Source organism: Eschrichtius robustus, chromosome 19, assembly GCF_028021215.1.
Source record: "Eschrichtius robustus isolate mEscRob2 chromosome 19, mEscRob2.pri, whole genome shotgun sequence".
In the NCBI taxonomy this organism is placed as follows: domain Eukaryota; kingdom Metazoa; phylum Chordata; class Mammalia; order Artiodactyla; family Eschrichtiidae; genus Eschrichtius; species Eschrichtius robustus.
In genome coordinates, this window is record NC_090842.1 from 18,514,914 (window position 1) to 18,542,446 (window position 27,533).

General features: G+C 43.4%; 1 protein-coding gene and 1 pseudogene across 3 annotated transcripts in view; one reads left to right on the forward strand and one right to left on the reverse strand.

Annotated features, from left to right (window-relative positions):
- Positions 1-4,299: 4,299 nt before the first annotated feature.
- CDH1 (cadherin 1) overlaps positions 4,300-27,533 on the reverse strand; it is a 75,676-nt gene continuing 52,442 nt past the window's right edge. For 2 of the 3 annotated variants that reach the window (XM_068528228.1, XM_068528230.1), the window contains 11 exons: positions 26,513-26,657; positions 23,632-23,807; positions 23,239-23,367; positions 21,507-21,689; positions 19,328-19,572; positions 16,595-16,740; positions 13,131-13,355; positions 12,408-12,638; positions 9,561-9,691; positions 7,728-7,871; positions 4,300-6,011 (listed from right to left, as the gene is read on the reverse strand). In XM_068528228.1, coding sequence (XP_068384329.1) covers positions 5,802-6,011; positions 7,728-7,871; positions 9,561-9,691; positions 12,408-12,638; positions 13,131-13,355; positions 16,595-16,740; positions 19,328-19,572; positions 21,507-21,689; positions 23,239-23,367; positions 23,632-23,807; positions 26,513-26,657 — 1,965 coding nt within the window. In that variant the 3' untranslated portion in view covers positions 4,300-5,801. The remainder of the gene's footprint in view (positions 6,012-7,727; positions 7,872-9,560; positions 9,692-12,407; positions 12,639-13,130; positions 13,356-16,594; positions 16,741-19,327; positions 19,573-21,506; positions 21,690-23,238; positions 23,368-23,631; positions 23,808-26,512; positions 26,658-27,533) is intronic. The other variant, XM_068528229.1, reaches the window with a different exon arrangement.
- Positions 24,932-25,168, forward strand: LOC137753178 (protein CEBPZOS-like; annotated as a pseudogene).

The window sequence follows — 27,533 nt, forward strand, 5'->3', positions numbered from 1 at the left end:
GACTGGAGTGGGACGCGCCACATGCGACCTGCGCAGGCGCCTCGGCGGACCGGCGTCGCCGCCACGTTGAGCGTGGCCGAAGCCCTAGGGGCGGGGCCCGCGGCGTGGGGCGGGGTTGACTTGGTTGGGACGGCGACCTGCACGAAGAAATCTTTTCTCGGGCCACCTGTACTCCCCGGGGGCGGGGGAAGTAAACATAGCTAACACAACTTACCTACATGCACGATTTCAGAAACAACATGTTTAACCTCTCTATAATGAAAAAGGATGAGAGAAGTAGTTTAATTATGACATAATATGAATTTCAGTATGAAAATATTTGAGTACCGGAACACTGAAGGTCATAGTGAAGCAATCAGTTGCTGCACCTTCTTATAATTAAGTTTGGGTATGTAAAACAATATTCAACCGTTGAATTTCTTCATTAGTGATATTTAAAAATAAGTACTAAACACATCCATTGTGAATAGCTACAAATATTGTTATTGATGATATAATTTCTTAAATGGACTCAGTTCCCAATAAAAGCTCGATCTTGGCCCTATTTACAGGCATTCCTGGAAAATTCAATGTCTATTAAAATCGTGCCCCATCAAAATTGAGTTAATATGTAAAACAGAATGCGTTGGACATTTATATCATCGAAACAGGTTTTCACCTACATGAATCCTGGTGGGACATTCAAAAGTCATGTTGTCTGAAAGGCATGCTGCAAATCCAGGACAATGCTTCTGAGAGCAAGACTTTAGCACGCCTGCCTCTCCCTTCACTCAGTCAGTAATTTCTCCTGTCATTGTCACAACCAGCTCCAATACCCACTTCGTGAAACTGCTCCCAAGAGGCTGTCCTGCATCTCCTTGAGATCCCCTGAGCTAACCTGAGTTCATGACTGATGACTGCTCTTCAGCAGTTAGCTGCTGGAAGTCTTGGGAAATGGGATGTGCTCCATATGCAAGACCATGCATGCCACTGGGGGAGGACATTGTTCATTTAACTCTTCTCAGTGAGTCAGGCCCCCTCCAGGTCACTCCCATTTCTCTGGGCTCCAGCCCTATTCCATCAGCCATTTCCTACTCTCTAGAATGAGAAGATAACAGAACCATTTTCAGTAGGCTATCTTAGGGAGTTAAAAGTGATACTGCTCTCAAGTATTTAGCAATGTCTGCAACAGAAGGGATGCTTCATAAATTTTACCTGGATCTACCTCCCCATCTCTTCCTCAAATAAAACCTGCCAAAATATCTATAAATTGGAGGAACATTTTTGAAGCGGAAATAAATGACCTACAAAATTTCCTAGCACTCTTTTCATTATATCCCACCCTAGGTTTTGTCAATAGACAGCTTTTCAATAATGTGTGGACACAAGTTCATTTTGGGGAAAAAAAATTTTAAGGTCATTTCAAGGTGTTAAACATTTAGCAAAATGGGTGTAGGGCATCATGTGGGAAAGGCCCACCCCTCATATTTGTGGGGATTAGTGAAAAATACAAATGGAGGCCCTCATACCATATGTCTAAATATTTCAAAGTATAAATCAAACCAGTAGACAATATTTTATTAAAATATTTTCTATCCTCCTACCTTGAAAAATACACCAGGTTTGAATTGAGGATTCTCAGTCTTCACCTCAGAGCTCCATACCGGACATGGCTATATGGGAAGAGCCAGCCCCCCACCTCTGGCCTGACCCCTTTTTATTCTCACTAGTGTCTCCATCCTGCACACACACATGCAGACACCCCAGCCTGGATGTGCACATCCAAGCTCTGTTCACACACCTCCAAGAAACTACCACTTGGCCTCCCTAGGGCTAGGTGCGCACACACAGGGATCATGGTGCACCTTCCAGAGGGCAGACCAAGTGAAGAGGCCCACAGAGCCCTGGAAGCAGACTCAGGGGTGGCTGGGCAGGAAATTCGAGGGTCCCAGAACCTGGAGGGTGGTGTGGGAGGAGGGTGAGGTTTTGGAGTGAACAAGCCTGGCCATGGGGAGGGGCATGGTGGAGGAGGCCAGGTAGAGCATGGACCCAGGGCTGGGGCCTTCCTAGCCTAAGCCTAAGGGCAGTACTGATGTGGGATTTCCACAAGTTTAAGAGGGTTCCCAGAACTGAGACTCCTTTATACCAAAGCATTATGGCACCAGATTTTATCTTTCAGGCTCCATAGCCTCAGATACCACAAAGTGATGTGCATAATCTTAAAAGCAATGTCATGAAGAGTCTATAAAACTTTTTACAGCAAGAAAATATATCCCACATGGAACACTGGGTGCATTTTAATCCGTGTAATGGGATGTTAGAGGAGTGCCTAGGGCCTATAAGGCTGTAATTAGGTCCTGCGTCTGAAAAAGAAGCATTCTCAGGCTTCTCCAGGCCTAAAAAAATTATTCAAATGGGCTTTTAAGTGCCCTATGTCCCAAGAGTCCAGTATTTACACTCACAGAATTTTAGTTTGTAGGAATTGAATGCTGGTAGCCCCTTCCTCAGTTTGCTCTGGGCAGCTTTGTTAAAAAACAGAAGTACAGCTGGGAGACCCCCTGGTAATATGCTATTAAACATCCATCACAACCAATACCCTCAAGAGCTACATGGAGAGGGCGCTGCTTCTCTGCAATGAACCATATGGGGTTGTTCAAGACACACAAAGAAGTCTGTATTGATGTAAAACATGTTTAGTTGATTTGAAGTTAGCCAAGGGACCCAACCTTGTCAGGAACTTTAGAGTCAGCAGCTGAACAAGCGATTTAAGCAGGCTGGGGGCTGTTTGCCTCAACCCAGACCTAACAAGCCTAAAGCATCCAATAGTTATCAATGGCTGTTTTTATAGAAACAGAATTCCCATCAAAGACTCCAGCAATTGAAGGTTCTTATAGGTTCTTATCTTCTAAAGTCACATGTGATTACTGGAGTGGTTGCATTCCATTTTCCATAATTGACCCCCACGTTCTTTATGATATTGTATATACACATAATGGAATATTATTCAGCCATTTAAAAAATGAAGTTCTGGGCTTCCCTGGTGGTGCAGTGGTTGGGAATCCGCCTGCCAATGCAGGAGACACAGGTTCGAGCCCTGGTCTGGGAGGATCCCACATGCCACGGAGCAGCTAAGCCCGTGCACCACAGCTGCTGAGTCTGCGCTCTGGAGAGAAGCCACCGCAATGAGAAGCCTGCGCACTGCAACGACAAGTAGCCCTCGCTCTCCGCAACTAGAGAAAGCCCGCGTGCAGCAACGGAGACCCAACACAGCCAAAAATAAATAAATTAATTAATTAATTTTTTAAAAAACTTTTAAAAAAATGAAGTTCTGATACATGCTGCAATATGCATGAACTTTGAAGACATTATGCTAGGTGAAATAAGCCAAATTTAAAAGGACAAATATTAAATGATTCCACTTATTTGTTTGGGATGATGAAAAAGTTCTGGAAATAGAGGTGATGGTTATACAACATTTTGAAGGTACTTAATACCACTGAATCACACACTTAAAAAAGTGTTTAAAATGGTAAAATGTTATATTTTACTACAATTTTTAAGTCTACCAAAAATAGTCATACCCCTCCAGCAAAGGAAAGTTGCAAGCCCATACCAAGATTTCTCAACAGCAGCACTACTGATATTTTGCGCCTGATAATTCTTTGTGGAGGGAGGCTGTCCTGTGTGTTGTAGGATGTTTAGCAGTGTCCCTGACCTGGACTTGATGCTGGTAGCACCTCGCCAGTCATGACAACCAAAAGTATCTCCAGAAATTGCCAGCGTCCCCTGGGGGAGGGGGCCACAATCTTCCCCAGTGGAGAACCCACTGCCCTGTACTAACTTTGCTGACCTACAATGTTATTTGAAGCCCTGCTTCTTTCTATCCCTCGGCACAACCCACAGTAGCCACCTGACAAGGAGATTTTATTGGTTTCACTACATGCCACATGGATGGATATCCTTCAAATAAAGTGGCCTTAGGTGCACAGTTTCCCCGCTATTCTGCCCCAACAGAATGACACAAAATTCAGGGGAAGTCATTTTAATATGAAGCTTCTTTCTCCATGTTTTTTTTTTTTTTTTTAAATGTGGGATCTTCCCAGACCAGGGCTCGAACCCATGTCCCCTGCATTAGCAGGTGGATTCTTAACCACTGCGCCACCAGGGAAGCCCTTTCTCCATGTTTTGAATAAGCTCACCTAACCATTTGTCTGTCTGGCCTGGAATTGTGTAATCAAATAAAACAAGTTTGACAATGGTGTAACAAAATTCTTTAATAAAATTTATAAAAATGAATATTTAAGAATAATTTTTCCACCTTGAATTGTTTTCCTTTTCCCAAAGAAAATACAAAATTATCAGCACCCACACACATATATACACTCAAAACTACAGTGACATTCTCTACACAGAACTACATTAGAGTTTAAATTGCTGAAGAATCAAGACAGTTCTAAGAAGTGGTTGCAGGGATGGGTTTTTCTTCCAAAAACAGCTGATAGGGAAGCAATTTAGATAAAGTTCTGGTCTATGGTTGTCAAAAGTTTCTTAAAGGTTGCATTTCAACTAAAAAAGGATCCAAATTAAGGTTCTCCCTACCCTCACCTCCCTTTGCTAACACCCTTTCAAGGAGTGTTTTCTTCCTGCTCCTAAGAAAAAAAAAATTTTGGATTTTTAAAACATTCTGAAGTTTTCATGCACAGTTGGAATTTGGGGCAAATGTGTCCAGACCAGCCAGCATTTTCTATAGACATCAACAAAAGCAGGCACTGGGGATTCTGTGCTTTGGGTACAAACCACGGTACAAGGATCCTGGCAGGAAACACGTGTTGAGATTCCTCTACTCTTTCAGAATTTTCAGGGCTGGAGGTAGAGCCACCTCAACCGTCTTCAGCCTCAGTTGGCTCAATTTCCAGGCTCAGTGACAATCTCCCCTGCCATCTCCAGGGCCACTTTTCACATTTCCCCTCTGCTGGGATGAGCCAGCTTCTGTCTTTGGCTGCAGCACTTCAGGCACTATTCTGAGTCCCGGAATATATCACTCTTTTGTTTTAGGGATAAATGAACATTAAAAGTTCAGTGGCACCGGAAAACTCACCACCTTTTCTGGTCCAGGCTCCCTGTTTAGAACCAAAGCACCCCATAACGACATTCACATAACAAACACTCTTACTCAGAACAAGTAAACTGGATAGATGCCCATTTCAAGTTACGTGTTCAGGAGATGGAAAAGGAAAAAACCGTTAAAAGGTCTTAGGAGTACACAATACCCACTCAGCATATGGCCAGACTAAGACATAAACCTCTTTCCCTAAAAGAGCCCAATAATTTCTGCATCAGAGAAATGTAATAGAATTCAGAGGGAGTAAGAATGGATATTAGAACATGGGACACCAGTGCAGTGACGGGAGGAACAAAAGCACACAAATTAATTTCTTTATATCTACAATAGGGAAATTGACCCCTCACCTTCCTTTTAAAAATGAGACAAAGCCCTTAAGGAAATCTGCCAGTTGCCAGCAGAACCTTCTGAGGCTGAAGCTACTCTTTTGAAATATTAAAATTTGGGGGTCTTCTGGACATCGTCATCATGTAAAGAGTGATGAAAGGGAAAAAAAGATTCATGGAATAAGTCAAAATCGTTCTAACACACAGATTAGATCTATAAAGTGGAAATCATAACTATCCTATCACTGATCACGGGTCTCTTCTCCAGAAACATATCTCAAGTGAAGGGAGCTGGAAAACCACCAGGAATACTATTCCCGCATTTCCCATCACATGAGTGTAGGGACCCATCTGTCTCATCGGTCTTGAGTCCCCTAGTCGTCCTCGCCGCCTCCATACATGTCCGCCAGCTTCTTGAAGCGATTGCCCCATTCGTTCAGGTACTCATAGTCCTGGTCTCGGTCTGACTCCGAGGAGTTCAGGGAGCTCAGACTAGCAGCTTCGGAACCGCTTCCTTCATAATCAAACACCAGCAGAGAGTCATAGGGTGGGGCGGTGGGGTCACTATCCGCTGCCTTCAGGTTCTAAAGAAGGAAGACAATAGGATCTTTCATTGAGAGGAATCGCACACCTGTCATCTTAGGCAAGATGCCTTCTTTTGGTGCGTAAAGCCAAGCGTTACCGCACAACAATGAGACCGTCCTGCAGAACGCCAGGAGCACTGAACACCAACAAGGTAAATGTAATACATACTGGAACGGAAGATGGACATGATATATTGTTAATGAAAAGAGAAAGTATGCAGAATGTTTTCCCCCTAAACGAAACTGGTAAATTATATGTAGGCAGGGGAGATGAGCACCAACCCATCAGGATGGAAAGAGACTAAAAACAATGAGGGCAGTCCTACCAGGCTGCACAGCCTGCATTTCAGCCCGAGAAGATCTGAAAGGATGAATGCCAAACTGCTAAAGTAACTTTGGTGATTATGGTCAGGGGAACTGAGGGAGGACTTGCACATTTTTTCTTTATATACATTTTCATAATTTATATTTTTTAAATAGCAAACATTTTATTTTTGTAATTAAGAAATAGCTATAATCAGATATGATGATACACAAATGAATGTGAATGGAGGAAAATACCTGAAACCAGATGTATCTAAAAGGGATGGTTTAAAGTGGCCCTTCCTGTTCTCAGTTTTCTCTAAGATCCAGTGCCTAGAATGGATCTGGCTCGATCACTTCCAACACTGCCGTGCTTTATATAGTCCTTGGTGACAACAACTCCCCAGAGAAGCTAAAGCAAAACCTTCCCCCCACCGTGAAGACTTGCTGAAGGCCACTGGGCCATCAGACAAGCCCTGAAAATCATTCCAGCAACTGAGCAAGTAATCAGGTAACATAGTTTAAGGAAATAGATCCCACTGGACTATTATTATCTTACTTGGTTCTTTGCTTAACCCCACCAGTTCTTCCTCATCTTACCCTAAGCTAATTAACTTAATGCCAATTTCCCATCCTCCCTTGCATATATGGACAATCCTGGCCAATAACACGTAGGATGAACTTCCTTCTTGCCTAACAGTTTGCTAGAAGAAAGTTTCTGCCCTCTGCTCTGCCCTCCCTACTTCTTGACAGGAAAACAGGCTCAAGGCCAGGAAGTGTGGCCGCCATCTTGTGATCATAAAGCAACAAGCATGAGAACAGGATCTGCTTAGATCGTGCAGCAGAAAGGTAGATAAGGCAATTATACTTCAATAAAGATGTTTTAAAAAAAAAAAGAAAGGTAGAAAAGGGTGATGCACCAGCCTAGACTGCTCACCCTAGTCTTCTATTTGCATGAGGTAAATCTACTCATATCTATTTAAGCTTCTGGTATTTATAGTTGAATGCATTTCTGATATATACAATATGGAAACTATTTTTCTGGCCCTCAGGTAGCCTTGTGATACACATTTAACATTACATCCCAATGTAATGCAGGGAAAGAGAGACCCATTAGTGAAACGAAACTGAATCTACTATGAATCTCTTTAGTTTCATTTCTTATTCTATTAAATCTTTTCAAGCAAGTCTTGGTTTTGCTGTATGAACTCTACAAATTCCCTAAGACTAATTCAAAGTGCTACTAGTTCTGAAATTTAGATGAAGCACAAATCAAAAAACAAATAGGGCTCAGGGGTGAAAACATGGTAAAGGAAAGACTCTAAAGATTTTTTCTCACTTTTGACACAACTGCTCCTTTCCAAGTTTAGAGATGAGTTTGTTGTGTCTTGGCTTTTGACTCTGCTTACTTACTTCATCAATAAAGTTTCCAATTTCATCAGGATTGGCAGGTCGGGGTCGATACTGGGGCACACTCAGGAGGGTTGGCGCCACATCATTGCGAGTTACTTCAGGCCGAGCATCCAGGCCCCTGTGTAGCTGGCTCAGGTCATAGTCCTTTAGAGAAAAAGGTAAAAGCATAGCAAAGAGTAAAACAGAAACAGTCATAAACACAGGGTCATATTTGGTTTACAGACTATGGTACTGGCTAAGGCCTTAACAGTCAGCTGTATGATATCTACAAGCATGTGCCAATGTAATCTGAAATGGCAGCTGGTTTGTTTTTTTTTCTTTTCTGAAACGGTAGTTTTCAACCTAAGAGTCTCCAAATAGCACTGGAAGGAAATATAGCATAAAAGCCTTGTGAGGAACATTTGTGGGTACAGATGTAGACTGTTTTACCTTATTAACTTTTCATAGGGTATGATTATTAGATTATTATTCTGCAAATATTCACTCCTTTCCCACCCTATCCTCTGTGAAAAGAACAGAAATCCATTAATGTAGGGCTATGCCATTTGACTTGCTTTGACCAATGGGACATTAATACATGTGATACAGGCAAAGGCTTTAAGTGTACTTTGGTCTTACCTGCTGGGACAAAGAAGATAGGAATTACATGGAACATTCCTGGAAACAACTCACAGCACACAGCCATCCAGCCAAACGCAGCCTATATCAGCCTAGCCCCAACCAACCCACACATTCTTCTGAGCCTAGATGCCATAGACTGTTTGTGTCCCCCCTAAATTCACATGTTGAAACAACGTGATGGTATTTGGAGGTAGGACGTTTGGCAGGTGATTAGGTTGTGACAGTGTATGGAGCCTTCAGGAATGGGATTAGTGCCCTTATAAAAGACACCCAGAGCTCCCTTGCCCATTCCACCACATGAGGACACAGTGAGACAAGGGCCATCTATGAACCAGGAAGAGGGCCCTCACTAGGCACCGAATCTGCCAGCACCTTGACCTTGCATTTCCCAGCTTCCAGAACTGTATGAGAAATAAATTTCTGTTGTTTATAAGCACCCAGTCTATGGTATTTTGTTACAGCAGCCCGAATAGAGTAATAGCTGAGACCAGCAACTGTCCCAGCTAACCCACAAACGCATGAGAAAAATATGCTTATTGATGTGTGCCACTGACATTCTGGGGTTGCCTGTTATACAGCATTATTGTGGTAATAGCTCAATAATACAGGGTAAGGCAAACTCAAAGGAAACAAAATATTAAAACAGATCAGTCCTCGTGCTCCGCAACAAGAGAAGCCACCACAATGAGAAGCCTGGGCGCCGCAACGAAGAATAGCCCCCACTTGCCACAACTAGAGAAAGCCCGCGCAAAAGCAACGAAGACCCAACGCAGCCAAAAATAAATAAATAAAATAAATTTATAACAACAACAACAACAACAACAAAAAACAGATCAGTCGCTCTATGTCAAAGATAATTTGAATAAAGTTCATGTCCTGGAAATAGCAGTGAGGAGAGTAGGCTCTGGAGTCAGACCACCTGGTTTTATTGCTTCCTAGCTCTGTGACTTTGGGTAAATTGCTTAACTGCTCTGTGCCTCTGTTCATTCATCTGAACAATAAATAAATGTTAGCAATGTTGTATTGATGATGATGATGGTGGTGATGATGATGGTTAATGACAACATCTATTTTCTTGGGTAGATGAAAGGTCTTTAAAAAATTACGCAAAGTGACACAGAGCTATTTCAAATGTCTGTCTTCCCCTAATCATTGCTTCCTCCAAATAAAGAGATTGCCATTAAGCTTTCTCCCATGGTTTTAAACACCCACCTGGTCTTCTTCTCCACCTCCTTCTTCATCATAGGAATAAACGTTGTCCCGGGTGTCGTCTTCTGGGGGCAGTAAGGGCTCTTTGACTACCCTTCTCCTCCGAACAAGTAGCAGAAGCAGCAGAATCAGGACTGGAGTGGGGAAGAGAGAGATGAGAGCCACAGGTCAAGAAGGCCATAAGCAGCAGCTGGTGCAGAGCACCACTGCCTTGCAGACCAGACAGATGGCTGTAAGACAACTCACATGTCTTCACATCCCTGAGGTTAATATATGCAGCACTACACAGTGGACAATTACATGAGAACTCAATTGTGGTCTTTAACTGGACCTTAAACCAATCAGTCATTTCCCAAAATCTGGAGCAAAGTACTCTAGGCAGCAGAAATGGTCCAGGCAAAGACTCCAAGCAGATGGGTGTGGTTAAAGAAAGACAGGGTCAGCGTGGCTGAAGCAGGATCACCAGGGGAGAAAGGAGGAGAGAGGGGGTCAGAGGGGCAGCAAGGACATGCGGACCTCTGGAGGGACTTTGGCTTTGATTCAGAGTGAGTTGAAGCCATTGAAGGTTTGTGAGCAGGGCTGGGTCAGCCTAAATGTGACTAACACATGCATATTATTCTTATTCAGTTATGGGGGGGGAGTGGGGCACAGACTATAAAATCGCCTGGTACACAATGAAAAAACACCAACAAATTTTAAAATTAAAAATAAGCAACAGCAAAAAAAAAAAAAAAAAGCACTAGGTATACTCCTTATCTTCTCTTAGGATAAATCATGTAAGCGCGCTTTAAAATCTGTTTTCAAGGGTTTCATCTGATCTTGGGGGCTATGTCTAGGCTATATACGATTAATATTTAATTTTTTAAAAAATTAAATAATTTATTGTGCATGGGAAAAAAATATGATTCCGTGTGTTTTCTAATAGGTCCTTATACCCAAGTACCTAGTGAAGCATCACTGCACTGAGACAGGAGGCGGCATACACTTGCAAGTACCCAACCTACCTGTTTCTGAAATCAGAAAGATTCCAAGATCTTATCCAGATAAACAATATAACCCCCTGGACCATGACTCAAGAACAGAAATACTGAGTGAGTTCTTGCTAGGTGGGCCAGGCCTGTCTTGGCCCTGAGGACACAGCACTGAAAACAAGGGAAGCTGCAAACAGCCCCCATCCCTGTGGAACTTAGGGCTGAAGAGCCAGAGGAGGGCTATCGTTTCCAAAAGGATGCTTCTTATCAAACATTACTTAAATGCTATGTAAGGGAAAGTAACGAAAACATGGCATACTGTTATCACCTCAGGAAGCACCACCCAACTCAGCTGTCCTGAAACCCCCCAATCCCCAGTGTCGGAGACAAATCCTGCACAAAGTAAGCAACCAAATATTGGTTGACTACATAAAAACCTTCATATCCTCTTGTCTCTCTAGAACATTCTTTAGACGCTTAATTTCGATGTCTGCCCATAAGGAACAAGACACTGGAAATCTGCACACTGGCATTGCTTCTGCTGTAAATGTTGCACATTTGAACATTCCGAAATGTTGTTCTCAGCCCCTGTGTCTAATGAAATACACCCATAGCAAAGTCAGATAAAATATTGACTTTTTTTATAGTAGCTTTAAGTATAACTGCGTGGTGGCAATAAAGCCACGTGAATCCTGGAGGAAGAAAGGTCCAGAAAGTTCACTGAATTGTAAACAACTCTCTCCTTCCTTTTCAATTTTGAGAGGATGCAGCAGAGGGCAGGAGCTAAGGGGACACACTGCAAACATTTCCCGAAGGCCAACAGGTAATCCCTTCTTCAATCTGTTGAAGCAGCAGAATCAGTAACACTGCTGAATCTAAACTGAAAGCCCCCAGGTGGTCCCATTGCTCCCCTCTAAGGACTTTCTTCTACTCCAGCAAGGTCGGCCTCTCTGCCCTACACAGTCCGTCAAGCCTTCCTCTCTCTGTGCCTTCGCTAGTGTGGGAACCACCACAAATGGCCCTCTGGCTGTGAGGATTCCCCCAGTCCTGTGGCCCAGCTATCCTGTCTTCTACCAAACCTTTCTCAAGACTCAATCAACAGCCTCCTCGTCTGACTGCAAGGACCTTCGTGACCTGAACCACGTGTCATAGCTCCTAATGATTAAAAAAAGCAACAACACTATCTTTGAGGTTTTCTGACTTGCCCGCCACTAGCTTTTAGAAACCATAACAGCACCTGTGTCCACCCTAGGGCTCAGTCTACAGGTAGGCTCAGGTGATATCGGTTTTAAGGACTGTGCCAGAAACTGCCAAATTTTCCCCAGTAACCTTTTTCCCCTTCATCCTTTGAGTCACTGATACTCACCGTGCACCCCACACTCCACCCCTACTCTCGGCACCAAGTTTTAACTGGACACATGGTCACCCGGTTAGAGTGGGAGGTTCCAGGTGTGGCTGTGTTTGGGCCAGTGGGATGTGAGTGAAGGTGATATGCTCAGTTTCCAGATATGTGCCTTCCACTTCCTCTACACCCTCCTCCAGGGTGGGATGTGGAGGAGGTGGTGGTGAGCTGGCACTGACCAAGGCCTCGCTGCTCCGAGCGTGGTCCAAACACCTGCAACATCAGCATCACCTCAGAGCTGGTTAGAAATGCAGAGGCTGAGGCCCCACCCCAGACCTACTGGCTCAGCATTCTCATATATGGGTGATTTGTGTACACTCAAGCTGGAGAAGCACTGCCCTCAGAGGCTGAAAGAACAAAATAGAAGGACTGGGCAGCCTTCCAGTCTTGGACCACTTACCCCTGAAATGCTCAGTAAGAGAAAAACCTCCCCCATTTCAGAAGGTAGAGGCTGAAACACTTGCCAGCTGCACTTACTCAGAAAAGCAAGAATGCCTCCAAGAATCCCCAGAATGGCGGGAACTTGCAATCCTGCTTCGGCGTAAGGCCCGGCCTTCCTACAGTTGCTGACGACCCCTTCACAGTCACACACGTGCACATCTAAGGTGGTCACTTGGTCTTTGTTCTGGTTGTCTATGAGCTTGAGATTGATTTTGTAGTCACCCACCTCTAGGGTTTTCTTTGGCTTAAAAATCAGAGATTCATGTTCTGGAGGAAGCAACAAAAATGAGGGGATCGGGAGAGATAAAAAGTTCATTCTAGATTAAAATTATTAGGGAACTAGAGACATTCCAAAGCTGAATGAAGATAACAGCTGCTTGGGTTGTAGATTATTGGGCAGTATGTCACGGACTCAGACACCAGAAACGCAAAGGGATCTTTGGTTCAATGCCACAAATGTAGAAGGGACAAGGAAACAAGCCTTAAAAGGCTTGACAAGTGAGGAATTCCTTGGCAGTCCAGTGGTTAGGACTCCGAGCTTCCACTGCTGGGGGCCCAGGTTCGATCTCTGGTCGGGGAACTAAGATCCCACAAGACGTGTGGTGCAGCCAAAACAAAACAAAAACAACAACAAAAAAAACCAAACAACAACATAAAGGGGGTGACAAGTGGATATTGAGAAGGGAAATTCAGAAGCAGGAGGCGCAAGGGAAGCACGGGGTCAGAGCAAAGTTTCCAAAATAAGACTCAAGTGCCCACCTTGGTCATTGTACTCAATGGTCCAGTTGACACTTGCCCCATGTGTTAGTTCTGCTGTGAAGGGAGAAGTGTTGGGGGGAAGATCAGGATCAATGATGTTGATGATATAAGGCTGTGGATTCCTCTGGCAGAAGTCCATGTTCCGAGGTTCTGGTATGGGGCCATTGTCATTCACGTCATCGAGGAATAGGAGCAGGGTTCCTGTTCCAGTAGCAGGTGGAGAACCTAAGAAAATACACAGGAAATGTCACAGCTCAGGACCACTGATGAATCCCTAGTGCCTCCCATCAGACTGAATCCAACTCTTCTCCTGGCTCTTCAGGGCTCCCTCGCCAGGCCCCACCCTGCCCACAGAGCCATCCGTCCTGCCGGTTCCAGGCCATCCTCATTCCTGGCTGGGCAGACCTCTGACATGCCTATTCCCCACTTTGATAACGATTATTCAAGTTATTCCTCACACCAAGGACCCCTTCCATCTTCACGCATAACTTTATTCATCCATTAAATTTTAACATCTCTATGCCAAGGGACGGGGGGAGGGAAGGAATGGGAGTTTGGGATTAGCAAAGGCAAACTATTATATATAGGATGGATAAACAACAAGGTCCTACTGTATAGCACAGGGAACTATATTCAGTATTCTGTGACAAACCATAATGGAAAAGAATATGAAAAAGAACATATATATATATATATAGCTGAGTCACTTTGCTGTACAGAAGAAATTAACATGACATTGTAAATCAACTATACTTCAATAAAATTTTTAAAAAAACACAACTTTTTTAAACCACTCTAAGAAGTCCTCCTCACCCCCTACTAGTTCTCCTTCTCTGAACTTCTAAGGCTTTAAGATCGTTATCAAAGGATTGAGCCTTTTACAATTGCCGCAAGTTGCTTTTCAAATTAGATTCAGAGATTTATACACACGTCTGTTTGTATTTCTTTTACATCCTGACATAGCACTTGATAATAGAAAAAGTAGACCCTCAAGGAATCATCATCATCAATATTAGTATATTGCAGGGAAAAAAAACCCAGAGGAATGTATCTCAAACCCATAAATATTTATACCTGGGCGGCTATAGTGATTATTTTTTCTTTTTACCTCTGAAAATTATGGTTAAAAGAAATAGCATAAAACTTACCACTTCAACCATTTTTAAAGTGTACAGTTCAGTAGTGTTAGTATAATCACATTGTTGTGAAACAGCTCTCCATAATTTTATCTTACAAAACTGAAATTCTGTACCCATTAAACAACTCCCTGTTTCCCCCTCCAGTTCCTGGTAACCACCATTCTACTTTGTTTCTATGAATTTGACCACATTAGTACCTCATCTAAGTGGAAACCCATAGTATTTGTCATTTTGTGACTGCTTTATTTCACTAAGCACAATGTCCTCAAGGTCCATCCACATTGTAACACATGACAGGATTTCCTTCTTTTTTAAGGCTGAATAATATTCCATTGTGTATGTATATACCATATTTTGTTTATCCATTCACCCATGGATGGATCTTTTTACTTATCATTTGAATTTTCTTGTTTTAACAATGAGCAAGTATCATTTAAAATTCTTTTTTTTTTTAATTTATTTATTTTATTTATTTTTGGCTGTGTTGGGTCTTCGTTGCTGTGCACAGGCTTTCTCTAGTTGCGGCGAGCAGGGGCTACTCTTCATTGCGATGTGCAGGCTTCTCATTGTGGTGGCTTCTCTTGTTGCGGAGCACCTGCCCTAGGCACGCGGGCTTCAGTAGTTGTGGCTCGCAGGCTCTAGAGCGCAGGCTCAGTAGTTGTGGTGCATGGGCTTAGTTGCTCCGCGGCATGTGGGATCTTCCCGGAGCAGGGCTTGAACCTGTGTCCCCTGCATTGGCAGGCGGATTCTTAACCACTGCCCCTAAAATTCTTTTTAATTAAAGAAAACTTTAAAAAATGTTTTTTTAATAAGATCATAGATTTTCTGAAGAAACTTCATTCTCCTCTTAGACCTACATCAAAAGTATTGAGTCATGCACAAAGTAACACTTGAAGGAATATATTCAAAAGTACCATAATTTAGCCATTAGTATTAGGTCAGGGGTCAGCAAACTAAGGTCTTCCGCCCAAATTAGGAACACAGCTATGCTCATCCCTTTTCAAACTGTGTATGGCTGCTTCTAGGCTATGATGGCAATAGAGATTGTACGGTCTACAGAGGCTAAAATATTTACTCCCTGGCCCTTTACAGGAACCTTGTCAACTCTTGGTTACCTCCAGGCCAGGCTAGGGAACTCCCGTGCAGCCAGAGACAGATGGCCAGCATAGCACTGCTGCCCAAGCAATGGGTTAGCTTCCCCTTTATGCAAAACATTTCTGCAAATGGAGCCCCATCATGGCTCTCTGCTGTTAACCTGCTGCCTCCCAAATGACAGCTCCAGGAGCAGGTTTTAGAGTCTAAATGACTAGGCCAGGGTTACCCCTCCACAGCATGCTCAGAATGTGATGAAGGCTACATCACTCATTAGCCACCCATCCAGCCCCACCACGGGCTTACTCGCCTTGCCCTTTGCTTTCCGGATTGTCAAATCTGGAATTACTACCTCGGGAGGTTGGGGAGGGAGAGGGGAACAGATTTAATCACAGGAACTAGCAGGTCTCTTTTAACAGTAACTCCACTTCTGAATATCTATCCATGGGAAACACTTGCCCACAGAGGCATGTACAATGATGTTTACCTATCACTCACAAAAATAATGGAGAACTGGAAATAATCCCTGTGTTTTTTAATGTGTGAATGGTTAAATTATGCTATATGCAGATAACATCATTTAATTGAAAAGAGGTAGATCTATAATGTGCCAAGATAGATCTCCGTGTCTTTAAGACATATGTTCAAGGAAAAAAAATTAAACATGCATAAGACAATGGTTTTTATAATAAAAACAAAAATAGGCTATAAACCAGATAGTGGCTTTATAATAAACCATATTTCTATATGTTTATAAATGTATTCGAATACACAGAAACAATCTGGAAGGAGCCACACTTCGCTAATAATGATGATGATGATAAAGATAATAACAGTCCTTACAGAGCACAGACTAGGTAGCAGGCACTCTTCCAAGCACTTTTACATAAATTAACTCATTCAACCTAGATGGGGTATTATCATTTTGTTGGATAAAGGAACTGAGGGACCTAAAAATTAGGTAATAAGTCCAAGTTCACACAGGTATTAAGCTTTGGTCCTAGGATCTAAACCCAGGCAGTCTGGCTCCCATGGGGTTCAGGTACAGAGGGAGTAGTAAAAAGGAACTTCTGCTTGGCCTAAACTCTGTGCATTTTGGACAATGCTTTGAGAACGCTTTGTTGAAGAATGAAAGAAGAAGAAAGAATTCATGCCTCCAAAAGGATAGGGGCAAGGCAGTGAGCTGGTCAGGAGGGTGAAGCAGCAAAAACCAAATGGTAAGGGCATCCTCACCATTGTCAGTGGCTATAATGAGGGCCGTGTACGTGCTGTTCTTCACATGCTCGACGTTCTCTCTGTCCAACTCAGCCCGAGTGGAAATGGCACCCGTGTCCGGATTAATCTCCAGCCAGTTGGCAGCGTCCCTCCAAATCCGATACCTGGAAGGACACAAGCTCTGATTTAGAACGGGAACAGCGAACGGTAGGTAGCTGAGGAAGGTTAAGGTTCCTCTTTGTTGATAGATACTTCTAACTTCCTTATTTCAAAAAAATAATGACTCCTACAAAAATTTTGCCAGAAAGGTTTGATGAGCATCCATGTACCCTTCACCTAGATTCATCCACTGTCGATATTTTGCTATATACAAAAGTTGATACACACATATACATAATTTCTTGTTTTGCTGAACCATTTGAGAGTAAGTCACAGACATGATGTTCCTTTACTCATGAAAATGTCAGTGTGTTTTCTCCTAAGAACAGAGGCATTCTCTTACATAACCACAATTTGATTTGCAATTTCAGGAAATATAACTTTGATATGGTACTACCACTTCATACATGGTACATATTCAAACTGTAGATTTCCCCCAAACTGTACCACCCTCCCCACACCCTTGCCCCAATCCAATCCAGAATGCAATCCAGGATCAGGCATGGCATTTAGACGTCAGATTTCTTTAGTTTCTCTCAGACTGACCCCCCCCCCCAAAGCGTACAGCAGTTCTCAAACGGTCACAGTATGGCACCCAACACCCCCGCCATGAGCATTTGGAGATTTGGGTTGACATGGTGACTTGGGAGTATGCTGCACTATTGGCATTTAACGGGAGGTGCCAGGGAGGGTAAAGCTCCTTCTGGTCTCATACAGCCACCCCCCAAAAAAATTATTCAAAATGCCAAGAGAATCCTGTTAAGCCACACCTTATTAGGAATACCAGAAACAGAAGAAACGTAAGCATGAAAAACAGAGATATACTGCCCAGTTATCTATCGAGGTCATTGAAAGGCTCAGAAAGGGAAATAAAGAAATCGAAGGAGGAAAGGGTCCTGGATACCTGTGGGCTTATCCTCACGTCCTTAGAAGTGCAAAGCAATGAACTACATATATCAAGTGGTCTTTATTCCAGGGGTAAGGGTCCCTGCAAACACTGTTAAGACTTGGTCCTTGAACTTCCCCAAATAGATGCTTTGAACTATCTATTTCATTACTACAAGCTAAGATATCAACACAGCATGGAAACCATACAACCCAAGGCTTTAATCACAAAACAAAAAATCCTACAATATCACGATGCCACTAACACACCTAGCAAAAATAATAATTACTTAATGTCAAGTCTATGCACAAGTTTCTCTATTTGCCTCAAGGGTGTCTTTTATAGTTGGATTGTTTGAATCCATCTTTAAGCATAGTCTACACATTACAATTGGTTGATTCCTCTCTTAATCAATACCCTTAATCTAAGCAGTCACCCTCACCCTTCTGTCATTATTTGCTAAAGAAACTGGGTCATTTGACATAGAGCTCCCATATTCTGCATTTGGCTGACTGCTTCCTCATGGCATTTAACTTGTTCGTTCTCTGTACGACATCAAAATCAAATCCTAAGGCTTGATTAGATTCTGTTTCAACCCTTCTTTTCTCCCCCAAATGTAATATTTAAGTGGCACTGTATACATGCTGTTGAATCACTTCGAGTGGCACTTAATATTGGGCTGTCCTTGCTCTTCCAGCAGATGTTAAAATCTATCAGAAGGTTTGGATGGTCCCAGCTTGGTTCCTCCATTTAAAAATTCCTCATCATCCTTGACCTAATGACTCTAGCAGCCATTAATATCACTACCTGGATCCTTTATATCCGTATGGTGCACATGCACAGTTTAAAGCTATTTATGAGCCCTTCCAATCAGGATAGAATTAGCACTTCCCAGAATAACTCAGAAATTGAAGCTGCACTTAAACTTCATGTTTGTTTTACGTTTAATAAGTCACAGGCACTGATACTAAAACACAAACACCTCCCCCTCCAAACAAGAACATGCTCAATTTATTACCAAGTGGGACTCTACACTGGATTTGCATAACCTTTTCTCTAAATAGTTCAGAGCATTCTAATAGTTTCCTCTAAAGTAAATATTAACAGGTAGGAATCCCTCTCTGAGAAGACGAAGTGACCGAGGCCTTTGTTATCCCTGGAAATCATGCTATTACTAAAAAGACGCAGATGTGCCATGCTTGGATTTGTGCTTAACAGTCTTCCCTTTGAGTTTCCACCATTGCCACACTGGAGCACCAAGTATGTCATCAGACCCAGCTCTCAAAAGAATAAGAACATCCTTTATCTTACGTGGCCACAGTGGTGTTGCTGTTGGTTGGTTTGTATGTGTGTTTTCAGCATCTGTGGCTGTGATTTACATTACAGAAGTGCCTTCAAGTTTACAAAAAAAAAAAAAAAAGAAACAGTAAGCTACTTATAGCACAATACCATGTATGTAAATTAAAACCACATTCCTACTACACTAAGTGAATTCAAAGAGAGGAAGCACAGTAAACCGACAATGGCTGACTATGGATGGAATGGACAAGGTGCGGGGAATGGGGATAAAAATATAAATAAGCCAAACAAGAGAAGGATCTTCCACAGACCAATGATGATAAAAATCCCATGAACAAAATATCTTATACATACACATACGCACACAGCCAGTTGCTGCCAGTCAGTGGAAAATCCCTCACACTTACGTGATCTTCTGTTCCATAAATTTGTCTGGCTCCTGGGCGGTGTAGGACGTGATCTCCAGGCCCAAGCCGAAGTCCTCGGGCACTTTCACTTTCTTCTGAGGAGGCATGAAGATGGGGGCTTCGTTCACATCTATCACGTCCACGGTGACGGTGGCTGTGGAAGTGGAGAGAGTGACCTCAAAGGGGACCGCATTAGTCACTGCCACATACAGGATGTACTGCTGCTTGGCCTCAAAATCCAAGCCCTAAAGAGCAGAAAAAATACATTTTATGTTAGAAAAAAAAAAAAAAACATTAAATCCTTAACTATTGTTTTTTGGTTAGCAATATATCAGTGGTTCTCACATCTGGCTGTATTAAGAAGAACTGACTTGAGAACTTTTAAAGAAAACACATGCCTGGACCCTAACCCCAGAGCCAGTGAATAGGAATCTCTGAGGTTGGGGTCTGGACGTCAATATTTTTTAAAAAGTTCCCAATGACTAACATGCAACCAGATTCATGTTGAGAACCCCAGGAAAAGAATAAAGATGAGCTACATGAAATCTCAAGTGGCAAGCCTCTATTAACAAACGTAGCACATTAAGTCATTTATTTACCTGAGACCAGTAAGAATGTTCACATCCTATGTTGACATGCTGCCCGTGTAACAGCAAAAGGACAAACGACCCCAGCTGTCCACCTCCCTAACCCCAGTAAGTTTAGTGGCAAGAATATGAAGCTCAGAATCAGTCGGCAGTGAGCTCAAATCCCGGCCAGGCCATTTCCTTAGCTGTGTGATTTGGGCAATGGAACCTCTGGGTCTGTTTCCACACCTAAATAAGTAGGAAAAGGAACTATCTCACAGAGGCACTGTAAGGGATCAACTGGAACTTTTATGAAGGACCTTGTGTACGGTGGGAACTCAAATTACTACCTTTTTTCTTTTGGTGATAGAATAATAACACAAAACACTGACATCAAATGTTTAGTGGGAGGACTTCCCTGGCGGTGCAGTGGTTAAGAATCTGCCTGCCAATGCAGGGGACATGGGTTCAAGCCCTGGTCTGGGAAGATCTCACATGCCGCGGAGCAACTAAGCCCGTGTGCCACAACTACTGAGCCTGCACTCTAGAGCCCGTGAGCCACAACTACTGAGCCCACGTGCCACAACTACTGAAGCCCATGCGCCTAGAGCCCATGCTCCGCAACAAGAGAAGCCACCGCCATGAGAAGTCCATGCACCACAATGAAGAGTAGCCCCCGCTTGCCACAACTAGAGAAAGCCTGCACACAGCAATGAAGACACATCTCAACCAAAAAAAAATAAGTAAATTTAAAAAAAGAAATGTTTAGTGGGAGTTAAGATGACATACTAAGTGATTCAGAAATGAAGGGTCTGCTCACTTGCTCAAGGGGAAGTCAAACCTCTGGCGCTAAGCTAGGGATCCATTCATTAACTCTTTGACTAACTTCAACAAGGAAATCACTCAACTTCTTACTGTTCAAGTTTCCTAGACATCTTTCACAGGCTTATTTGCCCTTCTTCTAAAATCATCCAGCAAAATAGCAGAGACCATAAACCATTTTTCTTCTCATTTGCAAAATGGATATGGGGGGGTGGGCAAATGTTTCAGAGAAAGAACGTATTAAAAACAGGTGGTACAGACTTCCCTGGTGGCACAGTGGTTCAGAATCGCCTGCCAATGCCGGGGACACGGGTTCGAGCCCTGGCCGGGAAGATCCCACAACTAAGCCCATGTGCAACTAAGCCCATGTGCCACAACTACTTAAGCCCGCGCACCTGGAGCCCGTGCTCCTCAACAAGAGAAGCCACCGCAGTGAGAAGCCCGCACACCACAACGAAGAGTAGCCCCCGCTCGCCGCAACTAGAGAAAGCCCGCGCGCAGCAACGAAGACCCAATGCAGCCAAAAATAAAAAAATAAATAAATTTATAAAAAATAACAATAATAAAAATAAAACAGATGGTACTTCCTTTTCAATTTTAGGGTGCGGTGTGGGAGCGTCCTGATTTCTCACATGAGCCTGAAGAGTCACTGCAAACCCCACCAGAATCTGGGAGAGCTGCCCTCCCCCACCCCACCAAGGCCACGCTAATCTACTTCAGAGAAGACACCAGGGGACAAGGGCCTCTGGCTGCGTTGCCAATTTCTGCATCTTGCCAGGAACCATACAAACCTTAGCCGTCTTCAAAATGCCATCATTGGTTACTGGGTCTGTGATGACAACAAACTGCTTCTCGTTATCGTTTAATATTTTGTAAACGGCCTCCCACGCTGGGGTACTGGGGACGTCGGCATCGGTCACTGTGAGTGTGGTGATGACCACGTTAGCCTCGTTCTCAGGCACCGACCCCACGTACTGCAGAGCAAAGAAAACGATGTGTCACTTAGGACATACTCAGACCCAGCAGTGGAGCCAGGGTTCGGGGGGCTTAGGGAGTCCTTTCTTGAGCCCAAGCTTTGAGATGAGTCTTGGAAGAAGTGCCCACCCTACCAGCATGGCCCTTATTTCCTGTTGGTGGAGCAAGCCAGCACCCAGGGGCCCTGTGAGTACCTGAAAGAGCCAAGGCCCTGGCTGTCCGCGCCCCTCAGCATACTCTGGCCCAACTGCTGACACTGTAGTTTATCCCCTATTCCCGTCTTCCCCATCACTCTCAGTGGTACCAGTAATTTTCATAAATGTCTGGTCATTACAGTCTTCTACTTAAAACCCTTTGATAACATCCCACTGCACTCAGGATAAATTCTGAAATTCTAAATTCAGTCCACAAGGTCCTGTAGGACCTGGCCTCATTTGGTTCACTACACTGACTGTTTTTCAGTTTTTGCTATTCATCAAGCTTCCTTTTGATGTGGGGCATTAAACTGTCTTTCTTAAGCCTCTTGTACTCACAGTGGCTAGGTTAGAGTGGCAGACACCGCTAATTGTCTACTGAATATCCACTCTCCTCTTCTTCACTAACTACATGGTTGATGGCAGCAACGTGCCCAGAGAAAATACTGTATTTCCAGTCTTCCTTGCAGACAGCAGTTGCTAGTAAGAGGTAAATGAAACTTGTGGGATGGGTCTTCACAGAAATAAGAAAACTTGACTTAACATCAAGGCCTTATGCCCCCTTGCCTTTGCCTTCTTCCTGAACGAAGCAAAGATATGGCTGGAGCTCCAGCTGTCATCTTGGGTCACAAGGTGACATTGGGGATAGAACCCATGTACCAAGGACGGTGGGAAAGCAGATAAAGGAGGCTTGGTTTCTACTGACTGAGTGGACTATGCCTCTGGGCCGTTTGTGACACAAGAGAAAAAGTCAACCGTTTGTTTAAACCACAAGAGTCAAATCTGTTACTAACCATTAAGCTAATTTCTAAGTAACACAATAAGGTTTCAGGTTCTTTCACACAGCTCTCAATACCTTCTCCTTGACTGCATTTAATATAATTATACACAATAATCAGTATAAGTTGTCTAACATCAACCTAGCTAGACTATAAACTCCACAAGAATAGAAGTGTCCTCTGCCTTGTTTGTGATAATATCCCCAGTGCCTAAGACAGTGCCTGGTATAAACCCAGAGAATATTTGTTCAATGAATAACTAAAACCTGGTAAGACCTGCTACCAAGATGAGGATATGGAGTCAATAGGTGCTTTTTTTTTTTTTTTTTTTTTTAACATCTTTATATGGAGGTTCCTTAAAAAAAAACCTAAAAATAGGTGCTTTTTGCAACTTCAGAAACCTGTGTCAATAGGCCCCAGGGTGAGGAGGGCAGAGACAACTGACATCCCAACCTGCTTGCTTTTTAGCTTCAAGTTTACTAGTCTGGGAAACGTTTCCAAAGGGTTCACCCATGAGATACTGGGAAACAACCAAGGACCTTTGGAGACTCCCTAAGGAGGTGCAGGGTTATTACCGTGGTTGGGTTGAAGATGGGAGGGTTATCGTTGGTGTCAGTGACTGTGATCACAGCTGTTGCGGTCGTGCTTAAGCCGTCACCTTGAAGGTCTGCAGCTTGAACCACCAGGGTATATGTGGGAAAACTCTGTAGAGATCAAACACACCCGAGTCAGGACTGACAGCCACATCAGGCACAGCCCAGCCCATCGCATAGAAACAGATTATTTTCTCATCTGCTTAAATGCCAACCTGCCTGCCTGCCTGGCCCCAAACCTCTGGACAAATGTTTAGATACAAAGCTCAGAACCATCACCATACTAAGCAGCAACTGGCCTCGGCAGAGTTTTACGTCATCCAGACGATCGAGCTATTTGCCCTCAATACCCTCTGGATCCTCTTGACCCCTGACCTCCCGGTCCAGCCCGGTGGTGAGCACACTGATGACGCCCGTGTTCCTGTTGATGGTGAACATTTTGTTGTGTGGCAGCACAGGCTCTTGGCTGAGGATGGAGTAAGCAATGGCAGCGTTGTAGGTGTTCACATCGTCGTCTGCGTCTGTGGCTGAGACCTCCATCACAGAGGTCCCTGGAAGCAAAGGAGAAGATTTAGTCAAGCTACACTTTAATTTCCAAAATTCTGACCAAAGCGCTAGGGGAGGAAGAAAGCATTCCACCAAACGAGCAAGTGGTGTTCCCAGAACCCAGCTTTTCCAGAGGACATTTTGGGTGGGGAGTGTGGGTGAGGAGTATGGGGAATAAATAACCTTAAACTAAAACATTTTTGCTATGTCTCTTATACTGAGTGAACAGTGTATAAAATAGGAAAAATAGCAGAAATTTCCGTAATTGGCTTCTTAGCCACAGCTTCACCTGAGAGAATGGTCATTTGAGATTGTTGCCTTCAAGGCAGAAGGAAATATTTACAACACTTGTGACAGACAAAGTACTAGTTCCCAGAATACCTAAATAACTCTTCAAGAATCAATAGGCAGGGCTTCCCCAATGGCGCAGTGGTTGAAAATCCGCCTGCCAATGCAGGGGACATGGGTTCAATCCCTGGTCCGGGAAGATCCCACATGCCGCGGAGCAACTAAGCTCGTATGCCACAACTACTGAGGTTGTGCTCTAGAGCCCGTGAGCCACAACTACTGAGCCCGTGTGCTGCAACTACTGAAGCCCGCGTGCCTAGAGCCCGTGCTCCATAATGAGAGAAGCCACTGCAATGAGAAGCCCGCGCACCGCAACGAAGAGTAGCCCCCGCTCGCCGCAACTAGAGAAAGCCGGCGCACAGCAACGAAGACCCAACACAGCCAAAAATAAATAAATAAATAAATTAAATTAAATTAAAAAGAAAGAATCAATAGGCAGGGACTTCCCTGGTGGTGCAGTGGTTGGGAATCCGCCTGCCAATGCAGGAGACACAGGTTCGATCCCTGCTCCGGGAAGATCCCACATGCTGCAGAACAACTAAGCCCGTGTGCCACAACTACTGAAGCCCACGCACCTAGAGCCTGTGCTCCACAACAAGAGAAGCCACCACAATGAGAAGCCTGCGCACCGCAACGAAGAGTAGCCCCTGCTCACCAAAACTAGAGAAAGCCCATGCGCAGCAACAAAGACCCAACATGGCCAAAAATAAATTAAAAAAAAAAAAAAAAGAATCAATAGGCAGGCATGCGCAGCCCCACGAATATGCGCCTCAGGATAGCCCATACTATGGATCCACTGGCAAAGCAGATCTTTAAAGGAGTTTTAGTAGCTGAACTTGTGAGCATTTTTGGAGCATATTTTTTGTTCAGAAAGATGAATACAAGCCAAGAGTTCAGGCAAACAATGAGCAAGAAATTCCCCTTCATCTTGGAAGTTTAGTGCAAGTCCACTGAACACTATGGAATGTACAGAATCAGAGAGAAAGATCAAGAAAAGTGGCTGAACAGCAAAAATTAGGAATTTGACCATCAATCAAGGTTTGCCCTATTTCATAGTATCAGGCAAGATTAAAACTCCAAAGCTGACATGGATGGATTTTAGAATATTTAAGGTGAAATGTAAATTCTAATTAAAGCAGTTGTTCTTTGGACTAACCGTGAAGAAATTGATGGAACGCTTGTTTATTATGTTATAAATGGAGTTTCATTTACTACTCATAATAAAGTGGTTCTCCTTTAAAAACAAAAACAAAAAAACAAAAAAAACAACTCCCCTATAATTCTGTATAAACCTTTCAAAATAGATAAAATACTAAAACATCTATTTTTAATATTTATTACATTTTTTCTTTTCCATTATAGTTTATTACAAGATGTTGAGTAAAGTACCCTGTGCTATACAGCAAGACCTTGTTGTTTATCTCATTTATCCCCCTTTCCTCTCCCCTTTGATAACCATAGGTTTGTTTTCTGTCTGTGGGTCTGTTTCTGTTTTGCAAATAAGTTCATTAATATTTATTACATTTTAACTCAAACATTTAAAATCACATTATCTAAAAATATTAACTAGAAATATTGCTTTTATCCATTTTCACTTTACCTGAAACAATATTCAAACTCTACATCAATGTCTCTGGTACTACTGGAGCCCTTTTGGAATAAAATTTGTCATTTTAAAAAAAAGAAAAATCAATAGGCAAAAGACAAACAGCCCAAGAGAAAAAAAAGGGCAAAAGACTTGAATAGACAAGTTGTAAAGAAACCCAGCTGGTCAGCAAACATGATAAGATGCTTATTTAGCCCATTAATAATCAGAGAAATTCCATTTTAAGTTATGTTGAGATATAACTACACACTCAACAGATTGGCCAAAACAGAAGTCGAACAATTCCATGATATATATTGCTGGTGGGAGTATAAATTGGTTCAGCCACCTTGGAAAACAGTTTGTCACCAAGTAGAAAAGTAGGCAAAACTAACAAGACATTATCCAGGGGTAAGTACACACGTGGTAAAAGATAAATGAAAGCAAGGGAATGATTATCACAAAAGTCAGGGTCGTGGCTGTCTTTATGGAGGAGGGAAAAAACGTGATCAAGAAGGATTGTACAGGGGCTGTAAACTACTAACAAGGATCTGTTACTTAATCAGGGAAGGTTGTTCTTAAACTGCTCCTTGCTTAAACTGGGCCGAAACATTTTACACATATTTCTATAGGTAGGATGTTTTACACACACACAGTGTCTTCCAAAGAAGTTCTGTGCATATGAAGGGCCTGACCCCAAATGCCAGCCCCAACACTTGGGGGTGCAAAGAATCTAAGTGTCTTGATGGGTGTTGATCTCCTCGTTGCTGGACGCACCTGGAAGAGCGCCCTCCATGACAGACCCCTTGAAGACCTTCTGGGTGAACTCAGGCTTGTTGTCATTCTGATCAGTCACGGTGATCACAATCTCCATCGGCTCCTCGATTGCTTGCCCGTTTGAAGACACAGCATGAGAGAAGAGCTGCAAGAGCCAGGTGAGGGTTACTCGGGAAGACGAGGTGGGAGAAGTGGTCCAACCAGAGCAGAGTGGGCTCCACCCGGCCCCCTCTCCCTCCCACTCAAGTATGCACCGCCCCCACCCCCAAGCACAGAACTTCTCCCACACACGTGCTGCTGCTTCAACGAGGTCATGACACTGGTTAAGACCATGACTTGTGAGACCATGGGCTGGAGAACACAACCACCAGGTCAGAGCCCCATTTCCCACATAAGGGCTCGGGGCCAGGCCTAGGAGATAAAGGTGGAAGCCTAAAACACTCTGACTGGTTCCAAGCAGGGTCGAATTTGCTCTGGCTGCTCGAGTCTAGTGTTCCCCCTGCAGACTTCCCTGCGTTTGGCATCAACGCATTACCTCCCAGCTTCTCTAAGCTCACACTGCTCTCAAGACCCAGAAATAGTTTTTGTTCTCCAACATCATAACCAGCCTCTGCCTTTGTGTCAGGGACTTTGAGTCCCAAGAACAGGTTGACATCTTGGGTCTAAAATCATGTCTGATGCCTCAGGACTCTCCCCACTTTACTCCTAACAAGGAAAACATGAACAGCCCCCAATTTTTGCAGGTTTTCCTGTCATTTCTCCTTATCAACAGGTCTCAAGTTAAGCTCGGGCTTCCCTGGTGGCGCAGTGGTTAAGAATCCACCTGCTAATGCAGGGGACACGGGTTCAAGCCCTGGTCCGGGAAGATCCCACATAAAAAAATAAAAATAAAAAATAAATAAATAAATAAAGTTAAGCTCTTCAAATGTCCAGAACATCTGATCTATGATCAGCATGAGCTGACCATAAAAATTTTGAAAGGATGTAACCCCATCATTAACAGGCTTCTAAGAGACACTCA